Source organism: Anarhichas minor, unplaced genomic scaffold, assembly GCF_050575085.1.
Source record: "Anarhichas minor isolate MPS153535 unplaced genomic scaffold, ASM5057508v1 ptg000030l, whole genome shotgun sequence".
Taxonomy (NCBI): domain Eukaryota; kingdom Metazoa; phylum Chordata; class Actinopteri; order Perciformes; family Anarhichadidae; genus Anarhichas; species Anarhichas minor.
The window spans coordinates 3,290,021-3,317,026 of record NW_027466476.1 but is presented as its reverse complement, the minus strand read 5'-3'; the positions used below and the strand labels follow the sequence as shown (position 1 = coordinate 3,317,026).

The window sequence follows — 27,006 nt, the reverse complement described above, 5'->3', positions numbered from 1 at the left end:
TTGCTGCAACATAATAATTTGTTCTTATTCTGAACCAACTTTTATGCCTTTCGACTTTGCAGCGGGTCCCTTTTAATAGGTATGTGTTAATTGTTACCTTAAAAGCAGCGCAGTGCTGTGATAAATACTACTTTTCACTGAGACACAAGAGAAGTGCCTGATTGCGGTGTTAATGTGGAAACATGTTGTACAGTTGACGTGTCAACGCCCTGTGTGAGTTACAAGACCCCACAGCCTGTGCAACTTTCTGTGGACCCTGCTGCCCCCACACATTTCACACTCCCATCTCCCTCTGTGTGACACCTCCCAGGACGCATATGCATCATCGCGTCATTGATGCCTAATTGATACTTCCCTATTTATCGTCACCTTCCCTCTCTGTCAGCTGACTCGGTTCTCTGTGTCGCTTTGCATTTATGGACTCCCGGCTGCCTTGATCTCGGTAATTAGAGTTTATGTGCTAATTGGTGTAAATACAAAGATGGGAGTTGCAGGCGAACACTTCACACCGCAGCTATAAATTGTGGCTCTGATAAGTGTGGGTTGTAGTGCTGAGGGGATAGAAGTGTCTCTGGGAAAGTGATATTTCTGTCACCAGCCCTCGTCCTTCTTTACACATTCAAAGCGCAGCACAGCTTGAGAAAAAAAATTGGGACAGCTTAAAGACATCTTTGCATGGTCTGGCTTTGAAAGTCTCATTCATTTTTGAATGTCAAATGTCATAGTTAGGTTATTTTAAGACCAAGTTGTCAACAGACACCAAGGGGCAAATTTACAAAAGGATTGCACGGCTTGTACGACTACTAAACCTGTGCAAATAAGACAAAAAGAAAATGAGTAATTCTCAAAGCCCCTAACTGTGCAGCCAAGCAAATAGGTTCACGCTTCTCCTGCACTATTTGCACGTATTTAAATTCGGCAATATGCATACATTAGGCACAAAATTGACCCCTTTCTATGCAAATGAGCCTCAATGCAAAAAACATTCACAAAAAAATCAAAAAGATCAGTTCTAATAGCAACACGCAGTAACAGTGAAAATATTATCATCTTCAAAGAGTTGGTGGTAACTGAAGGACTGACTCTATTACTGATATCAAATCCCAAATACATGTTCTCTCTGTCACGTTTAAATTCCTTGCCTGAAGTTTTAAAGAATGCAACTGCACCTCGTTGGTCAGGACCTTTCTTTTTCTCTCTGCCATTGTTTTGCCTACTGTGTTCTTGGCACAAAGGCAACATTTATACTTTGCCACATGGATCATTACAATCAGACGCAAAAAAAAAAGGGCAAATTGTACACAGCTGCAAAATTGTACTCTACTACAAACGTTGGTCTCCAGAACTCCCATTTGAATGCAGTGCCATGTAAATAGAGAGGAGAACCTACAAATAGGAACAACAGCAACTGGGTGATGCTTTTGTTTTGAAAATATCTTCAGACTATGGCACAATGATGACTAACAACAAGGAACTAAAAATGACTATCATTATAATAATAATCATAATTGATTTTATATTTATGGCATGGAAACGCAAGCCACATGCAACTAGTTTTACTGACAAACCAAGGAGTAATCACTTTGCATCAACAGAACTGGTTCTCAGCACAGTATGGTTTAATGCAACAAACGTGATGGTGCACGATCATACAAATGGTACACACGTGAATGGACTTAGTCGTTCCGGATTAAAGGTCAAAGACAAAAATGTTGTTAATGTAGTTGGCCAAGTCAGTAATGGTGGTTACAATACCAGATTCATACCTTTTAGGTATTTATGTTAAGTTCTTACGAAATGCAATCTGTAACAGTAAACAACAGAAGATTAAGTCAACAGTCAGTAGTTATCATAAAAAATACAACAACCTTGAAAACTGTACAAATGAAAGAACTTACAGTAGCTGCTTAGAAATAACAATACCAGTGAATTTTAATGTTGTGATTTTATCCTTTGACAGATGTGCTCCGAGTCGAAATACCAAAAAAGAGTCTGTGTGAGTCTTCCCATTACTACATAATATGTTTCTTAAGCCATCTGCTTCAAAATGCTCCATTTCACTGAAATATAAGACACAATTATGCAGATATCAAACAGCAAACTTTTGCGCTGATTAAAATCACGGTCCAACCATGTGCTTTTCACATGCAACACGCAGATGCATGTTTCTTTCTCTCCCTTTTCATTTCAGCTCGGCTCCTTTTAAACTCCGTGTTGTCAGCAGATGTCCTTCTGACGGAGACAAAGAAAATGAGAGGGGGCTGGATATCATCAGCATAGAAATGAGCCTCCTTACGACGCCGCTTCCAAGGCACAGCCGCAGCGTTGCTACAGCCACTGCACTACCTTTTCAACTTGCAAATGACAGTGTCACCAAATGCTATCCTTCCATCAATCAAGTCGAGGGGGTCATGAATATACAAAAGGCAAAGCGGAGACTGGCTGCCTCCCGCAGCTCTACTTGGCCCAATTATACAGGCTCAGCTTTCTCCTGTGAGCTTCCACTTTTTGTTTCAGTCTAAAGGGTACAGTCCTAGGCAGCCCCAGGCTTAATCAAGGTAGGTCACGCATACTGGACCTCTCAAGTGGACTGCAAATGCAAGTTAAATGTGGACACCAAATGTCATCTTTCTTTTACATCATTACGGCTGGGGGGGCAAAGACAGCAGGGGTCAGTTCTGCACCCCTTTGCTCGTGCACACTCTGCCACATCCCATGTACTGAGGTCCTCTGTACTAAAACACCAGACCAGACCACTAGGCCGCTGCAGCCCCCTCCTCTCCTCTCTCTCTCTGCGGCAGCCTGCTTGCCCCTTTCTTTACCCCAGCTGTCAGATCATAGTAGTGAATTAGCATTCTAACGGATACGCCTCAACCCAGGGACGAATTAGCACACAGGAGTAACTAATGACCTCCCTGCTGCAAGTGGACCTTATAGTCCACGGCACAGCTGATCAATACCACCGCTTCAGCTCACCTTACCCTCTCTTTGCTCCTCTTAGTCTTCACTGACATCCTTTCCCAGTCTTAGAAAAGATATTAAAGAAATTAAAAAATAAACCAAATTATCTTAGGAGTCGCATGCGTTAATGCTTATCAAAATAAAACCGATCTTGAAGCTCATCAATACACCTGAACGGTGACTGTTGAACACAAAGAGTATCGCTCAATATCGTCTCATTGTGACGTATTCATTGTGATGGAGAATGTAAACAAGTCAAGTCCAAGTGTTAATGTAAGTAATGTTACCTGATAGCATCAATCATTGAATACAGTAATTGTGTTCTTGCTCTGTGTTGACAAAGTGTTTGCGAGAGCTGACTAATCAATCATCTCATTAAAACTGATGATTCTAATTGTTTTTGATGAGTGTGGCACTGATGCAAAGGTTAGGACCATTTGAAAGCCTGCTCGTTGAATGGATGCGTTGTAAATTTATCACATAAACGTCTGACACTGATGAAGCAGGACTGGACTTTCTCACTTAGGAATTACTTATTTATGAATAAACTAACTATGTAATGGCCGTTTTCTGCCTAGACAGGGGAGCCAATGATAGTATGTTCTGTAAAAAGATGAAAAGAACTCGCTGTCAGTTTTGTTTATCTGAATTTAAGACCTTCTGAAAACAAATTCACAGATAAAATATGTTCAGGCTCAAAATAGATGCAACATGCAGTTTTGAACCAGCTTTGATCAGCTTTTTTAATGTGTTAATGTGTCAGCTGAGGCACAGCAATCAAGCCACAATAAGTCTCCGAGGACTGTGAGAAAGCATAGGGTTAATGTGGGCCTACGGCTGAGAAAATAAATTACTCTAAATATGTAAGTGGTCGTTGGAATGGGCCCTGTAAGAGCAGAGTGGGTTTGGGTAAACCAACACTCTGTCTGCAGTAATTTATAGACAGCTATGATAAATACTATTTGTCCATGACAGTCACATGAAATAATAAACCATGGATGGCGATAAACATTACTAAATCCTGACACTATTGATTTATAATGTCTAACAGTGACATCAAACCAAACAACTGACAGAAACAATGCCAGGGCTTTAGGAGCAGTTTGTCAACTATTAATTCTGTCAAAGGGGGTTTTGCTCTAAGCCGAGAGCGCTTGTCTTGCAGTTGTCAATCCCTTTGCTGGAAACGACTGCAGCACGTCCGTGGGTAAGGGCCCTAGGCACTGCTCCGTTAGCCCTAATTACCCCCATCCCTGCTTTGGCAACGACAAGACCAGCCTCTATTAAAATGCATGTTAATTATGCAAATTATTAATTGGGCTGGTGCTTGAGGATTTGTGTTTATGCCCGGATTAGAGTTAATAACTGTATCAAGCTACGTTTTAAACCTGACCTATGACAAGTAATGCTGAGGTCCTGAAAGGGATATTTTCCAATACATTACCCTCTCTTCTCTTCCAAGTGCATTCCCCATTACAGCAGGCTGAATAAATGACGCACAGATTCTCCTACCTCACAACAAGAACCAGGCAGTCTGCATCCACACCGTGCGTTGTATAGCATCATACAACACTGCTGGGCCACATTGCTTTGTTAAATGCTCTAGTGGAAGCACAGCAGTTTATATTTGCTGGTAACTCGTGTACAAAAGGCAGACTCCTAACACACACGGTTAGATAAACAGTTGAGGGTCTTATTTCATTGCAATCCAGAACTAGCTGTCAGGCTAATTGCACACACCTGTGATGGGGACCACACATGCTCTGTCACCACCTGCCATGGAGAAGAGTCAACAACAGTCTGGTCATCCAGTTATCACCACGTTGAAGTAGATATCATAGGAGAGTCACATGTCTTGTACTCTGTTCCAGTAATAAAACAAGCACAGTGGTCATACTTGGTTGTAGAGATGTAAGTGCACACGGCAACAACTCATGGCTTTAGGAAAAGCTGCAAGATGTAGGCTACATATCTCCAATTTCTCATTTTATATGCATATGTAGGCTACTGTATATGTCTCGTGCAATTGTGCTTGTATATGTTCATTACAGATTTGCGTCGGGTCCACACATCCACATCCTGTCTGAGCTTGCCAAACCTTTGGGAGCTCTGGGAGCGCTCGCTCGATAGGGTTAAGCCTGAGTTTGTGTGCCGACAGTCATGCATGAACGAGGAGCTGCTACACAATACCCAAGAGGTATGAAAGGGGTATCAACTGCCAAAACCTTGCCATTAGAAGACCAGATAAACACTTCATCTATCATTGTGTTCTGCCTTTTGTTTACGTCGTTTCATTTTTTTTTGCAGTTCAAAACACAATGTATCGACATTTCACTCAGATTTGATGGTCGTTACTGTTGACAATTTTGACATAAGCAATAGACCTTGATATGATAAAAGACTACAGGTGAAGTTTTGTGTTGTTGAATACTGTTAGCAAACATTTTGCTATCAGTATTACCATCACTAACATTCGCTAGTTGTATTATGCCTGAGATGTACCTGAATTCTGTACTAATTTTGTCTGCGTAGCAAAGCAAGGCTTAAACAGCTAGCTTACTAAAACAGCTAACGTTAGCTTAAGCTCAGTTACTAAAACAGCTAACTTACTAAAACAGCTAGTTTCATAAAACAGCTCGGTTGCTAAAACAGCTAACTTACTAAAATCCATCCTTTGTTTTAAACTTAACAAATGTTGTTTTGGAGCATTTTTGAGAAAATCCTCCACACTTTATTCAACAATAAACAGACATGGAGGGTGTCGGTCCCAGTGTCAGCCAGTCAGCAGTCTTTTCACTTCCTGCCACGACTGAAATGGTTAAGGGCGCATTAAGCTGTTTTGCTCAATGGCCCTTGACCAATATAAAGAAGTACTGAGATAGCATGTTCTGATTTATGCCCTGTGAAGACATTATGAATGCATGCAAGCACATGCATGAACACCGACACACACACAGTCGCTAAAAATAAGTAAACGTAAAAAGATAGATAGATAGATAAATAGGTAATAAAACATATAAAGGACTAAATCCGTAAAATTGCAAATAGACTTTCCATTTATTTTCAACACAACCTTTTGTTTGTTGGATCTAAATTATAGCTTGATTAAAGTCTAACAGAGGGCTACAGTAAATCCTGTGTGAATGTTTGCTGCAGTTCCTCTCAAATGGAAAATATTGATCAGTATGATTTCCCTGGGTACTATGGAGCTGTAGAGGAAGAGTGAGAGACATTATTTAAGGGACATGGAGCCTAAGTTGAAAAAAAAGGAGAAGGAAAAAAATAAAAACGTGACATTATGGTCTATGCCTTGAAACATGACTCAGTCTGAGTGGCCTTTGATGGTAAGGCGAAGGTAGTTCATCATTGTCTGCATGGGAACCAGGGGGGTGGTTGTCTTGTGTTGATTTTACATTATTAATTTGAGGCACACAAGGTCATTGAGGCCGCTATAGTCATGAGAACCAGTTGTTATCTTAACACAGCTGTCGGGCTGAATCTGCATTGACTGATTATGCCATTGATTGGTAACACGGTGAGACGGGAGCCTTTAGGATACTACTCTGAATTTAGAGCCTTTTCAATGCCGTGATTGCATTTGGGTGCAGAAAACAACCCCTTAAAACAGGCCTTATTATTTGTATTTTACAGTCTCTGGCTACTGTGTCAACTAGCACTGTAGCTCCAAGAGCATTGTATAACCATGTCTCAGACACCTTCAGTCTGCTGTAAGCAAATCAAATGTAAATGTCAAATTGCTGCAAACATATGCTAATGCAGGACAAACCTCATGTGTGAGGCAAAGGGGGGTAGAAACTAAATAGAAAATAAACATTACAAAAACTGTGAAATCTTAAACAAAGGGGGTTGAATCCTGAGCAGCTGGCATGGAATGAACTCTTCTGGAGAGGGAATGCCAGTTTCAGAGCGCCCCGAGCATCGATTTGGAGCCAAGGCAGTAAACAGCTTTTATCAGCAATAATGATGGCATAATCCCAGCTAAAGAGGAAAGTAGCATATGGTGCAAAGCTTACAACTGCAATCCCAACAAAATAGGGGGGATTTTCATCACTTTGTCCACTTGAAAGACACTCTGCCAATTCATTTTTTCCCTCCTTCCAAGGATCATAATATACCCTGTAAAATGAACATAACTCGTGTAAAATACAGACATTTGTCTCATCCGTTGACTCTAGAACAGTAAGATTTATGGATCTCCACAACGTAAAATTTTACTGCAAACACTGTAATGATATGTACACATTATAGTACATATAGGCTTTACAAGGTGAGTCACTGTTATTCTGCATTACAATCGTGCATATACGTATGAAGTACGGCTATAGAAAGTCATCCCACAGCAGCAAATTAAAAATGAATTTCAAACAGTGCATATAGCTGCCACCTACATTGAAGTCAAACAATCTTTGCTGCAATGTCTTTATTTCAATTGTCATTTCTTCCCTCCTTCATTAAACCTATCAAGTCTTCCTTTTGATCAGACAACCAAGGCCAGAAGACAGCTCTTTTCCAGCTAGAGTGCAACGCTGCCAAGTAGCCCTCCAGACTGGCTTCAACCTCTGTCATTGATTTTCCTCCAAGCTGTGACCATTCATTGTTTGTGACATTCTCCTGTCGGCTCTTTAACACCCTTCAACCAAATCAATTTCATATTTTTGTCAATGCCTTGCAACTGGATGAGCCAGATGGGAAGGGACGTCACATGATTTAGGATGTCGATTTTTCTGGCAACAGTTTTATCTGCAGTTTATACAAGACTTAGAAAGCTGGCACGATGGGTTTATTTAAAGACATATAAGACAAATAAGCTGGCATACGTTGTCGTAGAGCTGAAACAATTAGTCGCTGATATATAAGTTGATTGACAGAAAATAAAAATGGCAAATATTGTATTAGCCAATGAATATTTCCAGTCATTTTTCGTAAACTAAGACAGTGTGCTGCTTTTCTTTGTCTTATATCTTAGTAAACTCAATATCGTTGGCGTTTGGACAGTAACACTATTTTCCAAAATGTATGGATAGTGAAATAAGTTATTAGCTAGCACTACATTATTGTCTCTGCTCCCAAACAAAAATCTGTGGAATTCAAGTCTGCAATCATCAAAGCTCAGAGGAACATTTGTTGATCATCAAAGTTTTAAAGTCAGTTATTTGTTAACAGTTACCATGGGTAATATCAGTTAACAATTTACTTTATTATATCTGAATCCGTTTATTGTTATCGTCCGACTTAAGTTTGCACACAATTCCGCAAACATGGACAGTTTGACGGTGAAACCTGATAATTGCATCAACTTGTGAACATAAGGAACGGGCAGATTATCTGTCTTGGTGTTTTTGTAAAAACACTCTTTGGTGGTTTTCAAAATTGTATACCCATTTATAAGCAGCAGTAATAGTAATGTCAAAACTCTAACAAATGACTAAATTTATTCTTTGCGTCTTCATAAGGCTTGCAGACCATATGGCTCTGCCCTCTATTATTCTCTCAATATCACACACTAACAATGACAACAATAATAGCACGAGTGACCTTGACTTCCCGTCTGGACTCCGAGAATAATATTTGATAGCAATATTAAGTGCAACAATAATGAGATGAATATTCCCCATTTAGTGTAGACAGCTTTAGGACAAATTCTGAAGGGAGCGCTGCCTGCTGCAGCAACATGCTGGTCACTCTTAGTTGTCAGGGCTGATTTATTGCCTCCTAGCTGTTCAATTTCACATTTTGTCCTCGTCATATCCCCGACTCATGATCATTCTGCACTGACCCTTGTAGGGCAGGCAGGGAATATTGATAAAACAATTATCTGCTTGCCGTTCATTTGATTTTCCATTTCAATTACGGATTGGAGGAGGCAAAAAGAAAAGATTGCGGCATTGATTTTTTCCCCCCCTACCTTACAACAGGAAGGAGGCAGGCTTTGATGGGATGCTTTGGTGACATGGAATAGAGGCAGGGGAAGTGCACAGTATAGCTTTAGGCGCTATGCTTCTCCTTTGATGTTGCATTGCTTTATGGACCGTTTGTGAATTAAGTGTGATTTAGCATGGCCAACTAATAGTATTTTAAAATGTACAAAGACATACAGACGTTGCATTCCAGACACATGCGTCCAATTTGACTGAAGGTTATCGGACTGATTATTGATTTTTCCGATTCAAATGTGATGAGTGCAATAGGCCGGGCTTTTCTCCACGGGGGACCAGCATGTTCACACTGCTGCTGACCTGAGGTAAACACTGTATGTGCCGTGCACTCTGGAGGCCAAAAGGACCCAAAGGTCACAGCAGTTTGTCAGCGACACCATTCCACTCTCTCCCCCTTTCTGATGGTCTGCCACTGTCTATTTGTCACTCTTAAATGACAACAGAGTTGCATCATACTTGTTTTTCCTGCAGCACTGACACAATGCTCCACCACCTCTACATTGTGCAATATTGCACTGTGATGGAAAGCATAGTGTGGGGACGATTTGAAGGCATGTACCAGAAAATCGCCGCTGTAACAGATAAAAGTAAACCAAACGTAGAAAATACAGTAAGGGATTGAATTGGGGGAAAGTGTGTGTTAAATGCTGAGTTTCTTGAGAGCAAGCCATGTCAAATGAATCTATTACCACATAAAGTAAATAGATTCTTCTGTAAATGATTTGGAACATTGGCAATGGGTAAAGACCTAATGGGAATCCTGGTAAAATAGCCTTTGGGGAGCCTGGGAAAATCTGCCTCAGTGAAGTGGCCGGCTCTTGGCCAAAACCCTGTGTAGAGGGAAAGGGGAGGGAGGAGAGGGGGGAGGGGGAGGGCAGAGACTTCACAGAGATGACAGAAAGCAAGAGAGGGAGAGGGAGACAGACAGAGAAGGGTGAGAGTGAGAGAGCAAACTCTCAAGGAATCTCTACCCGTGGATGATGTTAAGTTCCACTGTTGAGCATAATCGCAAAAAAAAAATCTCGAAGACTTGAAAGGGCTGATGATAATGCTATTGCTGTCCAGTGATCCAACACGGTCACAGGCAGCAGCAGCAAGGCACAGTGCTGTACTACTTCCTATACTGCAGTCCGCTTCGGCGAACACGGAGGCTCCCAGGGGATTTCACATGGCTGACCTTAAATAAGTCTGGCGTTGATCAAAGTTTAGCACGATCGGCCTGCTTGCTACAGATCAGGGGGATCAGGGAGATGAGACCTGGGCTAGGAGGTCCTGGCAAAGACTCCTTCTCAAAGCTCCAGTGCACCCTTCCAACACCGGATTATGTTGGGCAATTAAGGTAATGAACAGGCTAACGTAACAGCGCATAATGATCCTTTTTATCCTCGTTCTCTAAGGTGCCTCTTGTAGTCTCTCTGACACATCTTTCTCTGTATCGCTCAGAAACAGCTTTGCATTCCGTTTTCTGTCCTCCTGCTGGTTTGGTGTTCCCCGATACAGGAAGTGATATTGCAGGTAATTCAAGACGAAAGAAGTATGCCTGTGAGTAAAACAGACAGCGATCAGGAGTACACAGTGGAGCTCTTGTTCTTGGGATAGACAGCAAGGACAGGCCAGAAAAGTGAGCACAGGCTTGGCTTGAGAATTGGAAAGCACCTGTGTGTACAGTGTGTCCTGGTGCCGCCTACATACGGGTTAGCGTCCAGGCTTCGCGTCTATCTGTGCGGCGGTGAAAAGCCTGCATTCCAGTTCCCCCAATCAACCTCCCACCCCATCAGTGCACAACTTGTCTGCCTGCTCCCTTTTCATTTGAACACATTTTCTAGCCAAAAATTTCACTTCAATCTCACCTCATCTCTCCATACTACATTAACCCCTGGCAATTGCCTTCCAAATGACCCCATTAAGCTGTAATTGCCTCAGCAGGCCTGCTCCCTCGCTTGTAATTCTGTGCAGCGAACCCACCAGACGTTCCCCCGGCATTGTTTCATGTTCTGGCTCCCATCAGCCAGTTCAGACGCTGACCCTCCCCTGCACCCCCCCTTTACTCCCCCACCTCCCTCTCTGTCGTGGCCGGAGCTGTTGGTGTTCACCGCTAGCAGTGCCACTGGCAGACTCTCTCCTCGTCTTCACAGTGAGCTCACACAGGAGGCGCGGTGGCCTCAGTTCCTCCTCACAAACTACACTCACTGTCAGTTATACAAGCGCATACACTCATGACAAAATAAACCTCAACCTGGCTTCTTATTATGTCATTCCTCTGCCTTTGTTTCATAAACACAGCACGTGCACAGTGCACAAATCTGTGTGACTCAAGATGAATACTAGAAACAACGACAACAAAAAAGATATTTGCTTTTGCCGTTCAGAATTTCTCTCTGTGTCAATTACAGAATTAAGTGTGTCGTAATGTTTGTATGTTAAACATGTATGTTCAGTTGTCATTAGGATGCTGTTGGGTGCAAAGAGTACAGCCAGCGATGACACCTGCCGTAGCATCCCCCAGCACAACTGCACCTTTTCTGTTCCCACTAGGGAGCGGATGTCAAGGCTGCTCAACTTTTTGACGAAGGCCTCCGTGGATAACTAACGCACAAATGCGGATAGGTGGAGGAAGTGATCCTGACAGTGATGTATTGCAACTAGTTGCAGGTGTCAAAAAGAAGATGCTCTGCCAGCCATTGCCGTGCATGCACTGTATAGATGCATGCATGCATACAGACAGTCTGTGTCCCTGCATGTTCTTTTTTTCTGAACGCACGTCCCTCTGCACATTGTGTTTGTGTACATGGGTGTGTTTATGATGCCTTTAAGGCTTTACATGTGACCTGGGGGGACTCGGACTAATAATCCATTCAACACTCCCTCCATCTCAAGCAGCACATCCTCCCTGCCGCCCATAACAGATTGGTTAGCTCATAAAGGCTCTCCGCTGCCACAGACTCACACACTGCCTCTGTCTGCCCGTCACCCCAATCACACAATCCTCCAACATATATTTCTGTAGATCAAAAAAAAAAAAAGAAGCTATTTAGAAATGTGGAACAACATATCGACAAAATACAGTTACATTGATATTCCCTTTTTTACGCTGCAGCAATCTACTGTGATTTTAAACGTGGATTGTAAATTAATTCTAAGCCTGAGATACACATGCTTTCTCTGAACGTACAAACCTTCAGAAATGCTTTAGATCATTCGTTCTCTTGTTGCCCGTTTATTTAAATTCATTCTCTTTCCTAAGCAAATGTTCCCAGGAATATCAAGGTGTTTTTGTTGCAAAGCTCTAACTGATCCAGGGGGATTTGCTTCCAACAGCCTGTCTCTCCCTCGCCTTTCAACACAAAACTCTGCGCTCCAATCAAAATGAACCACCAGGGACCCCCCCCCACCCCCCTTCCCTCCCCCATGAGCTACGCCTGCTCCGAGTGCTGTGATAGCAGCCTCTCTGCCATTGATCGCGGAGTTTAGCACAGAGCATGCATGCCACCGTTAGCGGAAAAACAAAGACCTCTCTCCCTTTAATAGTGGCGCATGCAGTTAATGCAGCTAATGTCGTCTGTTTTCCTCTGCCCTGAAGAATGAATGAAAGAAAGCAGATAGCAATTAAAAAGGTTAACGAGGGTGCATGTCGAGTCACAACTCATCTTTTTCACACAAATCTTTTTACCTCATAAACAGATTGATATCTTTTCGGGTGCACATTCACTTGCCACAAGTGATAAAAACCGGCATTCATGTCTTACTTATAATTGTGTTCCACGTTGCAAATCTAATTGTAGACACTGAATTCAAAAAGGAAACACAGCTTTATTGATCCACCTAACACAGACCAGGAGGATCTCATGAATTAGGAATGAGATAAATCACCATTAACCCCGGAGAACCCAGCTTGTGGTCGACCACTGACATTGATCTTTTTTTTTTTTTAATAATCAGGATAATTCTTCCTGGCAAAGTATAACTCCTCAATGAATACAGCATGTGTCTGTTTATTTAATCAAGGGTTGATTTACTTGTGACAGAGAATAAATTCTTCTATTTTCTGTGAGCCTCTATAAAATTGCCATCATTTTTAATTAATTCTTAATTAAAATATATTACACCACAGCTTCTACCCATCTCTCTTGATATTCTAACATAATCAATTCAGAACCATTTACATATCATTAATTAAAAGCTTTCCTCTCTCATCCTTAAAATCATAATGAGGGCCGATTCCTCATTAGTAACCTATAAGGGAGAAAATAACAATACAGTAGAGAATGGATGGCGCATTCCACAGTGAGTCCTTTGTCTCAGTATTTCTGAAAAGCATTATTTTTACGCTTCTCAATTGGATTCAAGAATTACTGAGTCAATTTTGCAGACACAATGAAAATACGTGAAGCAGCACAGGCTTCCTCAGTATTAGTTTGTGCCTCCATGCTGCTTAAAACAAAGTCAATCGGAGTCATCAGTCGTAAAACAAATGTGGACTAAATTGTATTCATACTGCAGAGAGCTACAAAGTAGAATCCATCACTACATGTTTTATGTATTTAGCAGTGCAATGTAAAGGGAATTTTTTTTCATTTTTCCATTAAAAAAAAAGAAATAATGAATCCTACACAATTATTGTCCACATGAATTTGATGTGTCATCTGTGAACAATGATGCTGGACCAGAATAAATAAATGTCCTAACCTTGGACTTTGTTTACAATCAGCCTGCAGAAAAAAAAACATGGTAGTTTGAGTAATAAACAAAACATGAATATAAAAGCCAGTTCAGTACTTGTTGATATGTCGTGACTGCATAATTCAATTTCAGCGTACATTTTAAGTGCACCTATGCAAACACTAAGATCATTTATTATCGAGCCAACACGTGCGTACTATCTTCCCATCTTGAGCTCTCTCTTAAAGAAGAGTAATAATATCAAGTAATGATAGGTATTGTTATGCCGAGGATCAGGCATATCCTGATTTTTATCGCCTGTCTCTCACAGGTGCTCCGGCGTTACTTGTCAGGACTACATGTCTGGGTCTTCCACATGTCAGATAAAAATCGCTGCACTTGGTGTTTCGGCAGCCTGACAGCAATTTATTTGAATGTTTTGTCACACTGGTGTTGGTGCATTTTGTGTGGGCTGCTCACCGGAATGGCAACAGCTCGTAGCTTCCTGACACTTGTGCACAAACACACACACACACACACACACACACACACACACAAACATACACCTGGACTACCACAAAATCCCAGATGCACACTGCATGTGCTGCACGTCTACTTTTGATAATTAAAACCTGTGTATGTAAAATGTGTTGGTAAACTGAACGTGTTCATTATTATTTAACGCCCAATATAGCTGGTGACACTACATCGTTAGCACACTTTTAGAGAAATACACGTTTTCATTTACACCTTCGTGACCACACACACACAATGAACCCAAAATAAAATGTCACACCACCTAGTAAACAGTCGATATACTAAGGTGAATCATAAAAAATGTATAGTCTACATTTATATGTAAACCTTCTTATTTTTTTCTACTTTTCCACCTAGTTTAAATACATGAAAATAAATAACACACTTGATTCAAAGCATGTTAAACACAAACCTCGCTGCAATCTTGTGATTCTCTGAGCTGACATGGAATATTGAGTAAGTTAATGAATTCCTCCCAAAGACAGGAACTCTATTTTTACACCATGATAATTAAAGTACGACACAGTTATAATTTACAGCCCTCGCTTAATTGCATAGGAAAAGTAAAATGGGAGAGGTCTATGAGAGGAGATTAAATGTGTGTGTGTGTGTGTGTGTGTGTGTGTGTGTGTGTGTGTGTGTGTGCGTGCAAAAACGAGTGTGTGCTTGTGCCCCTCTTCACTCAAGAAGAGTGAACGTAAAAGAGCTTCCTGTGCATCTAAACAACGGGCGTTGTATCTTTTAGCATCATGGAACGTATCAAAGATTAGGTAATGAAATATGCACTGTCCTATTTTTCTGCTACCAGGCCCTTTGACAAATCGCGTACAATCCAAAATCTCCATAAATCACTATTAAAGACAAGTATATCATCACCAGCGCATATATCTTCCACAGCCTGACCCGTAGACTAATGAGAAAAGGCCCAGACTATCTTGTCTGATTAATTAATTCAAAATGTCGGCTGTTATTCAAATGTGAAGCTGGTGTTATTTGAATAACACTTGACAGCAACGCCTGAAGAAATAATTTCTGGTTTGTGAGGCTGCTGCGGCATTACTGATGATGGCTCATGGAAATGTTAGAAGCTGCGGAGTATTTTTTTCCTTTTTCGCCAGTCCTCTCGCTTTCCCTCCCTCACCTTCTCAGTCATGATAGTTTCAAGAAGTATTTCATTACTTCCAAACCCCCCCCCCCCCCCCTCACAATTATGGCTCTTACCGTTTTTTTCCACGGCCTGTCCTCTCTCTGTGTTTGCATTCCCTCCCACAGCCGGCCCAGAACTACAGGGCAGCGCTTTGGCTGTGCAGGAGACATGCTGGCAAAGAGGAAGGTCATGGTTTTTACAACTGCAGCTCCCCAATGCTGACAGCCCGTGCTGCCAAAGTGACACACTCTGTTTGGCTTTCCCACGTTCATAGAGCACCACAGCACTTCTTTATCACGGGGCACGCCACACACACACGCACACACACACACACACAAACACACACATTAAATCAGCCTCAGAGCTGCATTCCCTGTCAATGTGCGACACACCGATCACACGTACAGACATAATCGCAAAATATCGCAACAGACAGAAGTGGAAATTATCCTACTCGGTGGTGCATTTTTTTATTTTTTTTGCAAAACCCAGTGGAAAGGGGGCAGGGGAAAAAAGGCACTGGAGAAAGAAAACCATGGACGTACGTGCTAGGGCCTAGGGGCAGTGCACACCCCTCTATCGCTTCCCTCATCAAGCATGGATTCTAATCAGGGCTGGGGAGATATAAGACGCTCAGTCATTAAATAAATTAACTCTGCCACTCCATGCTCTCCTTCAGCACCCGCGAGACGCCTGCCGTGCTCTGCATACTTACAGAGGCTCCACGCACCTCACCTTCACGCCACAACCTAGCAGGCCTGCCATTACACACACACACACACACATACACACACACACACACACACACAGAGACACACACACAGGTTAAGAACTAATCTTGAATATTTAGAAAAGGAGAGAAACCACACCTCCTGTCTCTCAACAACTGATGTTTATATTCACATGGAAAGCTTTTACATAATTGCATTAAAAGACAACCTTTGGGACATTTCCTGCAAAGAATGCAGGTATGTCCCACATATTTGCATGAAGAAAACTAGGCGCACACGAGTGATAAATAATCTCTGTAGACCAATGCTGATTCACAGGGTTGGCGAGACAGCGTAGACATGTTTTTTTTTTTTTAAGAATCTGTGCAGTGTGCTGCCATTCATCAAAAGGAAGTGCAGTGACGAACAGTAAGAGAGCTCAATGTCGGCTCGGATCACTGACACAAACAATCAAAGCTGACACAGTCTTCGTATAGCACCTGCCACTCCAGCAACACAAATAGATCAATATGAGGGGAACTCATTCACTGTTTCAAACTCATATCCTTGCACCCACATCATCTTCCAGATGTAAAAAAAAGTGCATGCTTAATACATATCAATCACTCTGACAGAGAAAATGCTTATTTGAGGAGCCAACGTGAGGCAAATACGCCACGTCAGCAGTATGTCCGCTGTCAAAACTTGCCATTTGAATTTTCAACCGCATTGTGGGGAGACAAATGTCCTTAGATATCCCTCACATTGCAATTTATATCATTTTAATGCACGCTTTAATTCTCCATTACTAAGAGAGGAAGTACCTGGGAGGGTGGAAACACATTAGAGAAAGTAAGAAATGAACAGAAGGGTCTGGGGATCTCTCTAGCAGACACAATTAAATATTCATGTGTCTCCTCCTAGGACACAACAGATACAGATCATTATCATGACAACAGCACACCACCATTTTGTTCACACGTTTTGGCTCCAAATCAATGTGTGTGTTCAAAATTCCACATGAAAAGAAGACACATCAGCTCTCAACTCCAATATTAAAATTATAACGGCTTCATTTCACTTCAAATGACCCTGAATGAGTTATGTAAAATATACATGTAACTATCAGCTATTAATTATTACGGTGGGAATTATGAGCAGCGTGGTAAAGATATACAGGTAGTGTCTCTGAGCCACATGCTCATGGGACAATACACACCGGCTCCCAATGTTAGTGAATCATTCCAACATTCATTACAAGTGCTCCGTCCTTTCCTGCCTCCTGCTTTAGGAAGAAAACAAGAGGAGAATAGCAGTAATGTACTCTGGATGACCTCCACTTTCTAAAGAGAGGAGAAACCTTTTTTTTATTTTTTGCTTTTCAATCCCCATCAAAGAGGAGCAAAAAGGAGGGACAGCATTCCCCTGCTCGCCGTCATTAATCACAGCTTTCTGGGAGCAAGCGCATATTAATTTCTGTCATCCCAAACATCATTTGGTATTGTTATGCCACGGCTTAGTCCTCATTCACCAGCAGACGCCGGCCGTTCCTCCTGGTTTGAGGGAAGACAGGGCCTGTGTGGCTGTGTTTCAGAGCAAGAGGCCTTTATCCCTGGGGCTCTGACACCAATTAAGCCATTTCACCGAGAGACGAAAACAGGGCCCGCCGTTTCACTGTAACATGAGCCAGCACCTAGCTGCTGGCCCCTCGCCATCTTTCCATTACTTCAGACACAAGAATATGCTTCAAGGACTTAAGAAAATAAAATGATGTTTGTGGATTGGTCATACTTTACTGACCGCTGGCAAAGTTAAAAAGAGGAGGCATTTTCAGGTGTTGTGCACTGATCACCAGCAGCAGCAGCAGTCCAGCTTCTTTATCATCGGCTCCAGCAACCACATTACTTAAAAAGATTCTAGATAAATGTTTAAACTCACAAACAATTTCAAAACAATGTGATAGTATTTTGCCACGACTGACGAGAAAAATGCTCAGTGTGCAGTTCCCTTTATATCCCCATGCTCCCTTTATTTTTCCCATAGTTGCCTCTTGGCAGGCAGCAGAGTGGAGCTTGTCTTAGGGCGAAAGCAGAATAATGCAAGGTTTGTTATAAATTAAATATTAGAAATCTTAACACAGCAGCCAATAAGAATTATTTGCCTTATTAAAGCAGCAGAAGACGCTGATTAAAATTTCATTGCATTGCAGTCTTTTTCCCATTTCTGCCTTCAATTTATCATTGTAATGTGTGAAACATGTGGAACAATGGCATATGGAACAATGGGAAGACGGGCTTCTTTTTCAAGCTTGCAAATGAGGAAAGGATTTATTTTTTTCTGCCTTTGGAAAACAATCGTGTGCAAAGAAAAGAAAGGTGACAACAACGTATCGTCCTGTTTTTTGTCAAGTAACAAACTGCAGACTGCTGCCGTGTCAAAATATTACAAGTGAAATTAAAAATGCGTACATTTACTGACTTCTGCCCCTAATTCTTTCATCACTTCATTTACAGAAATCCATCACCTGTAGGAGTAAAAGATCCACCGACGCATGACAAAACAGTCTAAAATACAAAAACATAGAAGTATCGCCAGATCCTTCAAAATAAAATATTAATACAGGAGAGGTTACTCGAGCAAAAGCAAAATATAGCGACAAAAGCGGGATTGTTTTCAGTGTTCTTGCACTCACGAATCATAGGTCATTTAGTTGTCCACATGTAATGTGTACAGAGTAAATGAACATCATGGTGTCTACTGTCCCATGAGGACAACTCTTCCCTGAAACACTAGAGCTAATGAAATAGGGACCTATAAATAGCAGAGTCATTACTGAGAGAGGACTTGCTTTGCACCAGTCTTTCACTCTAACCCTTTTTACACTAATAACCGGCTCCATGGCATTGCATAGACTCGGCCATCGGGTGACACAGTAATGAACATCATGACACAGGAGACTGGGAAAAAAAAGCAATTTCTTTTTTCTTTTCTTTTTTTAGCTGTAAATAAATACAGGTAACTGAAAGCATTCACCCTAACCATAACCCTATCCTATAAAATTACATAATAACACATTTGTTTCTCATAATCATGAAAGCATCAAAAGTTAATTTCATCTTTTGCATCTGTGTGTTTCATTAACACGGGTTGATGGGTTTTTAATTTTCTTTCTGGTGCCAAGAATGAACAAGGAAACGCTTTCTTTTTTTGTAATTCTGCCTCATAAAAAAAAGTGTGAAATATTAACAGTGTGTGTTGCTGGCATTAACTTTATTTAAACAATTCCATACTGTAACTTCTAGAGAAGAAACACTTGGTTTAACTATGTCTGGCTGGTCAAAGGTCTTTTATTGTTTTGACAAGAGTGCAGCCCCGGTGATGCATGAAAATAAATCCTTGGTAACTCATGCCGACAAGACAACAAGTTGTATCGTTCACGTTTAATCTATTTCTACAGGGGGTCATAGTTTGATCCAGCTTCTCCCTGCCTGCTTCGGGTTTATATTTCTACATTCAGCGACAGGCAAACGCCTCAAAAGGCAAAAAGGGGGCATGCAAAGAGTCTCAAACAGACACGCTGCTACTGCTGCAAACTCATTTCAATCAATCCTTCCTCTTTGCATCCCAAGCAGCCTCTGCTGGCTGCCACCGCCTGAAGATAACTATTTCACCACCTCTGTCATGCCTAATTAACAACTCAGATGTACAATTCAGAAATTTTGCAATTAACCTACTAAAATATTGTTGGAGGATGCTAATTGTTGTGCCAGTTGCCATAAAGACTCATTTGCATAACGTATGTGCAAAAAACAATTATGAGCTGTTGATCGCGCAGGAGCCGGCAGAAAACGCTCGGAGCGATGGAGGGGGAGCGAGGGAGACGTTTGCAAGATGGGTGCTCGTGTGTGTGCAGATGGAGGGACAGCACTGAATCATCGTACAAAAAAAAAGAAGATTTGAGGAGCCATGCGTGCAGACACCAGGCAGCACCGGTGCAGAGGCATCTATCTCCTCAGCACAAAAGCATTTAGCCTTCCAAATGAAACTGATGTTTATACTTTTTTTTTCCCTCCCCCTTTCCTCTTTGTCTGGCTCTTCTTCTTTTCATCTTTTGCTGATGGGGAAACGGAGGGTATTTGGGAGCTACTTAGATAATAGCCACATCTTCCCCGGTCCCCCTCGTGCTTTAGAGGAGGAAGCACTAGTGGCCCTGCCATTGAGCCAGTCAGGAACCCAGCTGTGTGCGAGCCATTCGGCACAACACTATCTAGTCACTGCAGCCGCATCACTGGGGCTCTCTGAGACAAAAAGCAGCCAAAGTCAATTGTCTCTCCTGCTGAATAGCTTTCTGTTCTCTGTCATGCATTTACTGGAGCTTTTTTCTTTAGGACCGGGAAAACCCTCAAGGTAGAAAAATCAAGTCAAACACATTATGTTTTCTATGTTCCATGGCTTGTAAATGGAATTATTTTTACTTTAGCGGCAGCTGCTATACTAATGATTATAATTATAATTATATTATTATTAATAATAATTATAATACATTTATATTATTAATATCCCAATTGGAATGAGAGAAGTCATTAACTTTGTCAGGGAACATTGAAATTAATGTTTCCTGTAGATTTCAGAAATGCTTACCTCCTCAGTCCTAACTCTATTTACTCCAGGTAATGCTTTTAGTCGGCCTTGCATGTGGTTAATTACAGGCTCATCCTGAACTGTATTTAATTAACACAGTCTCTCCTTGCTGAACATTATATATAATGCAGACGAACTGATCAACATACACGAACACGAACGCATGTTTAGCGTTTTTCAGGAGCCAAATCAAACATGTGCAACAAAACGCCGACATTGGCTCGGGAGTGTGAGTGTAGTCCCTCCCTAATCCACTGCTTTAAACACTGGATCGGAGCATTTATCAGCCTGTATCTGCCACACTCTCTCTCTCTCTCTCTCTCTCTCTCTCTCTCTCTCTCTCTCTCCCTCCCCCCCTACCTCTCCAGACCCCCTGTTTCTGAACCTGATGAGTCAAAGGTCAGGAAAACAACAAGTCAATACGCAGCCAAAAGAAGCGCCATGCAGCTGAGAGAGCCGTGGAGAGGGCTAAGCCTCTCTGTGGCACTCCGTGATTTAGCCTGTAATAGTTTTCTGTAATCTCTTTCTATTGATTAAACCTCACATCAAAAAGGAGTCTTGCTACAGAACCTCTCTTTTCCTGGTCAGAAATACCATATGGAGGTAATCTTTCACCTTTGTTATTCTTGCCGCTCCCACTGCTGCTGCTGTGAGCCTCTCCTCCAAGCACGAGAGCAAGACAAGGGAGTAGCCAGCAGGATAAAACAAACCCCAGCACAGAGGAATAACTGCAAAGCTCATCTGAATCGCAGGCAATTTTCACTCAATGCATTCATTGTCTTCTCAGGCAGTCTACAGGGGAAAAGGTACATGAATGTATCCTTTGTCCTGAAGCTGTTGGAAACATTACAATAAAACATTTTAACTGCCATTTATATATATATATATATATATATATATATATATATATATATATATATATATATATGTTCCAAAAGAAAATTATCACAAACTGAAGGACAAAGAAGTCCACTTGCAAACCGAATCTCACATTTAGCTTATCTAAATGCAAAACCAAGGAAATTTTGGGGGAAAAAAACCCTCCTGCTAAAAACACTCAATTTAGTGACAGGCAAATGACTTCATGCTGCCACTTAATCTCATTTCTTGCATAATGCTCTCTAATTAGCATATCAAAGTGAATTAATACTTCTAGGGCATTAGCAATGCAGAAATATGTTGTAGCTCTACAATAACAAGTTAGAAGAGCGCCAGAAACTTCCGAACACCCTGAAACGGCTTCAAGATCTCTCGCTATTTCTAGAAAATGGTCTTCTTTATCTCTACGAGAAACTCCAGAGTGAGACTGTTCTCACCACTGATCACAAAATAATACTTCAAACATGAACACTAAAAGCTTTGAAGCGGAACCCTGAACTCACTATGTATCTGCACACTAGACAATAAGTATCGATAACATGATACATCCGCGCAGCAATTACGCCGATGATTCTTGGACCGCTTTCAAATGTATTATTAAAAAGTCAAGATCAGCCAACGGTGGATCCCATGGCTAAAAGACGGCGGCCCCTGTGCCATGTGAACGGACATGAAAGGGCCAAGGAAGCCCTGTGAACGCAGGAGCCAGTGAAAGACTCACTGTGTGCTGGAGAAACAGGCCGGTCAACAAGGCCACCAGACCAGCTGAGCTCTGTCAATGGCTAAGAGGGGGAGGCTGTGACTCTAAACCACAGGTTAACCATGCACACACACACACACACACACACACACACACACACACACACACACACACACACACACACACTTCTCTCTCTCCTCCACCGTCTCATCTCTTTGTCAGACACACTCATTCCCGGGCACATAAAAAACGTACATGTGAATGTATTTATTTCACAATTTTGTGATTTTCATCTACTTTTTTCATGCACATTGAGTGGCTTATTTAAACATGAGAGCTCAGTTCACAGCAGAAGCATTTAAACTGGAGCCGTCATACAAGTTTCAACCAACAAATCGGTAGATCCTCCAATTAAAGTAACTTGCCGAGTAATTGGAACAGGATTTTAATGTGAGGTATAGGTTTAAAAATAAAGTCACTTGTTTAGTATGTTTTTTCTGTGAGGACTACATTCTAGAGAGGCAGCAAAGCCTCTGTGCTGGAGAACACTTTCACATCAAATCAATGGTCACATACAAAATAAAAGCTGGCATCTTGTGTGATGTGCGATCTGCAGCCTCTGTTTTTTCTCGCTCTGTCTCTTTCATTATGTAAACTCAACAGGCGCACACACACACACACACACACACACACACACACAGAGGAGATAACCTCGGCTAGACTGTGGACACTCTTGCCTGCCCCTGTGGACGCCACCTGTGTTGGGGAAGTTCATAAACTTTTATGATCTCTCCCAAGCCAATTCCCTCATAAACTGCACAAAGGTCACAAATATGACAAGGCATCAGGTTTGCTAAATTACTCCAAACCCACAGCACTGCAGTCTTCATATATTTCCTTTGACTGAGAAAACAGTCAGACATTATATTTGGAAAGTAAATAGTGATGCAGAGTAGTTTGAACATTTGAAGCATCTGTTCAACAGTACTATGTTTCTATTTTCCATGAACAGGACAATCACATAAATATAAGGCATAATATACCTGGTTTGTAAAAATCTTTTATTACCATAAAATCAATTATGTTTCATTTAAGAATTTTAAGAGAACCTGATTATATTATCTCATAAACATTACGGGGAAAGTGTACAGAAATCTGTCTGTACAAAGGTGACTTTTCAAAAATATAATATAGCAAAGTGTAGGCTTTAGAAAAAGTTAAAAGTCATGAAAACATTAGCTATAATTTCAGCAGTCTCTCATATATGTGTCTAATGCGTGCACACGCAATGCAGGTTTTCAACACTGGTTATAGAAATCTGCAGACTTGATACTTATTAAAAGCAAATGCCTAATATGCAACTATTCTTTTCAAAATTATTTTTCAATAATTTTCTACAAGTTGATTCTATTATTTACATTTATTACATTTGTAGGACAGGAGTCTGCATGCAATTGCCGTACAATTATTGACTGAGAGTGTTTTTTTGCCTTCATATGTTGAAAACCTGGCAATTTGTGTCAGGTTATAAAGCATGAATTCATTGGGATCTCAGCTATGTAGAGCATATGCTACGGGATTTCCCCCATCCTGTTCGGTGCCAGGGTAGTGAGGGTGAAAGCTGGGGGTCACTTTCTGTTTAAATCCAAGCAACCAGTGCTGGAGAAAGATGCTCCTGCCGAAACCGTGGGGGGGTGGGGGGGGGAATCAACCTCTGCTATGACAACAGGAGTGTTTCTGTGAGGCACAATGACATATTTAGAAAGAAAAAAAGTGATTGATTAATATGGCCAGAGGTCTCCTGTAACCTGGATGCAGGCTGCCATCGGATCACTGGGAGGTGTGTGTCTGTGTGCTGTTGTATTGATGCTCCAATATTATTTTTTCTTTGAGTTCATATTCAAACATGTTTTTACAGAAAGATCTTACCTGTCTTTTCTTTGATTTCACAGAGAACGCTGAAGAGTGCAGGTTTCATTCTGTGACAGTTCAGTCCATGTTTCCTGTTTCAGTATAAGACAAAATATAATACTGAAATAAATTCACTGATAAATCACATGTTAGACATAAAAAGTAAATGGATTAGATATTAGGTTTAGTTGTGACTATGTCATGCCTTGCAATGTTTCAACCCAAACGTCTCTTAAAAGTTATAATTTGCTACTATACAGTAAAAAAAAAAAGTATTGGTTAATCGGGTTAGACTAATATATAATGTCCAATGACATCTAATTTATATAATGAGCCTACTGACAGGAGCTTCAATTTTCCAGCACAAGTTATAGTTTGAAGATATATGAACATATAGGACATGTGTGCACACAAACTTTTGGAACAACACAAGCTCACTCAGGTTCAGTTAGCACATAAGCACTTCAAATAAAATGCTGTTGTACCCTCAGTGACAACTTTCTCGTGTGTTTATTATTTGCAAGGCAGTAAATACACCTCAGTGTATGATTATCATTAAAGCCACTTTAGCCTATTGTTATGCATGAGGGAGTTAAGTTAAGCGGGCCACATCTCAATAACGATGCGTTCAGCGTTTGTGCTTTTTTAAGGGGGGGGGGCGAAGTTAATAAAACATATAAATCAACCAACTTTGCTTGCGCCTCGTCCAGACTTTGATCAGTTATGGTCATTATTTGATGGAGAATGTCACCAATGTCTTGCTTTCTTCCGTCTACGTCTGTCCCGTCGTGTCCATGTGGAGGCGGCAATGCCATGCCTCCTTGTACCGAGTGGCCAGCCAGACTGACACCGCCGATCGACTGCATGATCCGGGCTTGATCGTCCATACTAGCCGCTAAAGAGTCTGTGCACTGAGCCACACAAATTGAAAAACTCATATACGAAATCGGTTATAACACGTGCCGCAGATAAGAAGGATGCACGGCTGAGATGCTTCAGCGACACAGGCTACACACGTTTGTTTAAAAAAGAAAAAGCCGATAGCAGTGATGTTAAAGCGTAAATCTTGTGTCCAAGTTGCTGTCCTCTCGCTTTTTTACGCGCGGTCCAAAGTGCCAAAACGCGTAACTATGTTTGTAGAAAAATGCATAAATCTTGTTTCTTCTTCTTAACACTTCTTTGTCAAAATTGACGGTCCATCGTATCCGCGCGGATCCTCATGCCAATCTGTCTTTTCTCTGGGATTTAACGGGTGGTGTAGACAGAAACGCTCCTTGGTGATCTCTCATTTATTAGCGCTCTTCGTGGGATTCCCGGCGCATTCCTTCTCCAAAATGTCCAAATCCTCCTAGCGAAGCACCGGCAACAAAAATATCCAATGTGGAAACGTGTAAACAAATAAAAAAATCTTGCAGGTGTTGCCAACTATAAATGTGCAGAAATGATTCCCGCGACAACTGACAGCATTAAAAAAAAATACACAATCTGCGGCATAAGGTGTCCAAATGTGTCTATAAAAATATGAAATGTACAAAAAAAAGTTGGGAGATTTCGGTTAAAAAAAAAAAAAAAAAAGCAACAACGAGAAAAAATTAATTAGGACACAACGCTGTATAAAGGCGATGCGGAAAAAAAATATCTTGCCCTGCTGAAATTTATGAGCTCCTGCTTCTGCCTGTGTGTGTTTTATGTTGTTTGATGGCAGCGGTAGTGAGCGATTGACAGTGTGCCAATGCCACTCACTCAGTGCAGACGTGTCAGAGCAGGGAACAGGGGTAGAAAAAAAAAAAATACAAAATACAAAATACGAAATGAAAATGCACGCTCCGCCCTGCAGAGGAGGGGTCTATATTCTTGTCACTTCTCGCCTGAACACCGAAAAACAAAATGTTAAGAGCTAGTACTTAGGATGGTGATTATATTGATGAAAGCACGGCAGAATCCCCTCTCTCTTTCTTGCAGCAGCGACAGCAGGGTATCCTCGTTTCCTCACGCGTGCACGTGCAGCTATGTGCATATTCTCTACCAATAATAAAGATTTAGCCCTGCAACAACACAAGGCAAATGCATAATGAGAGTTTTATACAGTTTGATGTAGAACTGCATAGTCCCTTGTAAGCCTTGGTTCAAGCCAGGCAAGCAGCAGACATGTTTATATTATTGGAAAGTAAAGCTCCTCGACCAATCGCAGCCTAGAATGACGAAGACTGACGATCAGTGTGTCCTATAACTGGCAGATACATGATGCTGAAAGCCCACCCACTCCATCCCTCCATTTTCACACCCGCTCGCACAAAAGGATGGGAACTTCTGATTGGTCGTTGCTACGAGTGACATCCATTGCACGGGCAGGCGGCGCTGCTCCGTGCTCCTCCGCAGTTGCTATGGCAGCAGACGAGTTGTTGAGCTGGATGCAAGGCTGCAAACCCACTGCGCACCTCCACAATAAACATCTAGATGTGCGTTTGTATAGGAACAGAGTATATAGGGGGGTTTCATTACAACCACACAGGAATAAAGAGACAGGTTTGATTTTACAGACCTGGAGGCTCAACTTGCTGACACAAGGTATTTGTTTGATAAGGGTTTTATGATGACCATTAAGTCACAAAGTCAACATAAACAGTATACAGGTGCTCAATACTGAATGCAGGAGAAGTTTAGCTTCAGTGCTTTTTGACAGAAAGGGTTTAGTTTAACCCAAACATGATCTTTGCCCAAACCTCATCAAGTTGGTTTGTGGACAGCTCCTGGTGAGAAAAGTGAGGCCAATATGGAAGTGTCGTAAACTTGCTTTATCTCTACTGGCCAGCAGGGGGCGACTCCTCTGGTTGCAAAAAGAAGACAGATTGTATGGAAGTCTATAAGAAAATGAACCTACTTCTCACTTGATTTACTAACTCA

General features: G+C 41.5%; 1 protein-coding gene across 6 annotated transcripts in view; it reads right to left on the bottom strand.

Annotated features, from left to right (window-relative positions):
- pbx3b (pre-B-cell leukemia homeobox 3b) overlaps positions 1-26,536 on the bottom strand; it is a 56,617-nt gene extending 30,081 nt beyond the window's left edge. For all 6 annotated transcript variants that reach the window (XM_076104953.1, XM_076104955.1, XM_076104956.1 and 3 more), the window contains exons 1-2: positions 24,793-26,536; positions 24,121-24,194 (exon numbers count right to left, since the gene is read on the bottom strand). In XM_076104953.1, coding sequence (XP_075961068.1) covers positions 24,121-24,194; positions 24,793-25,040 — 322 coding nt within the window. In that variant the 5' untranslated portion in view covers positions 25,041-26,536. The remainder of the gene's footprint in view (positions 1-24,120; positions 24,195-24,792) is intronic.
- Positions 26,537-27,006: the final 470 nt, after the last annotated feature.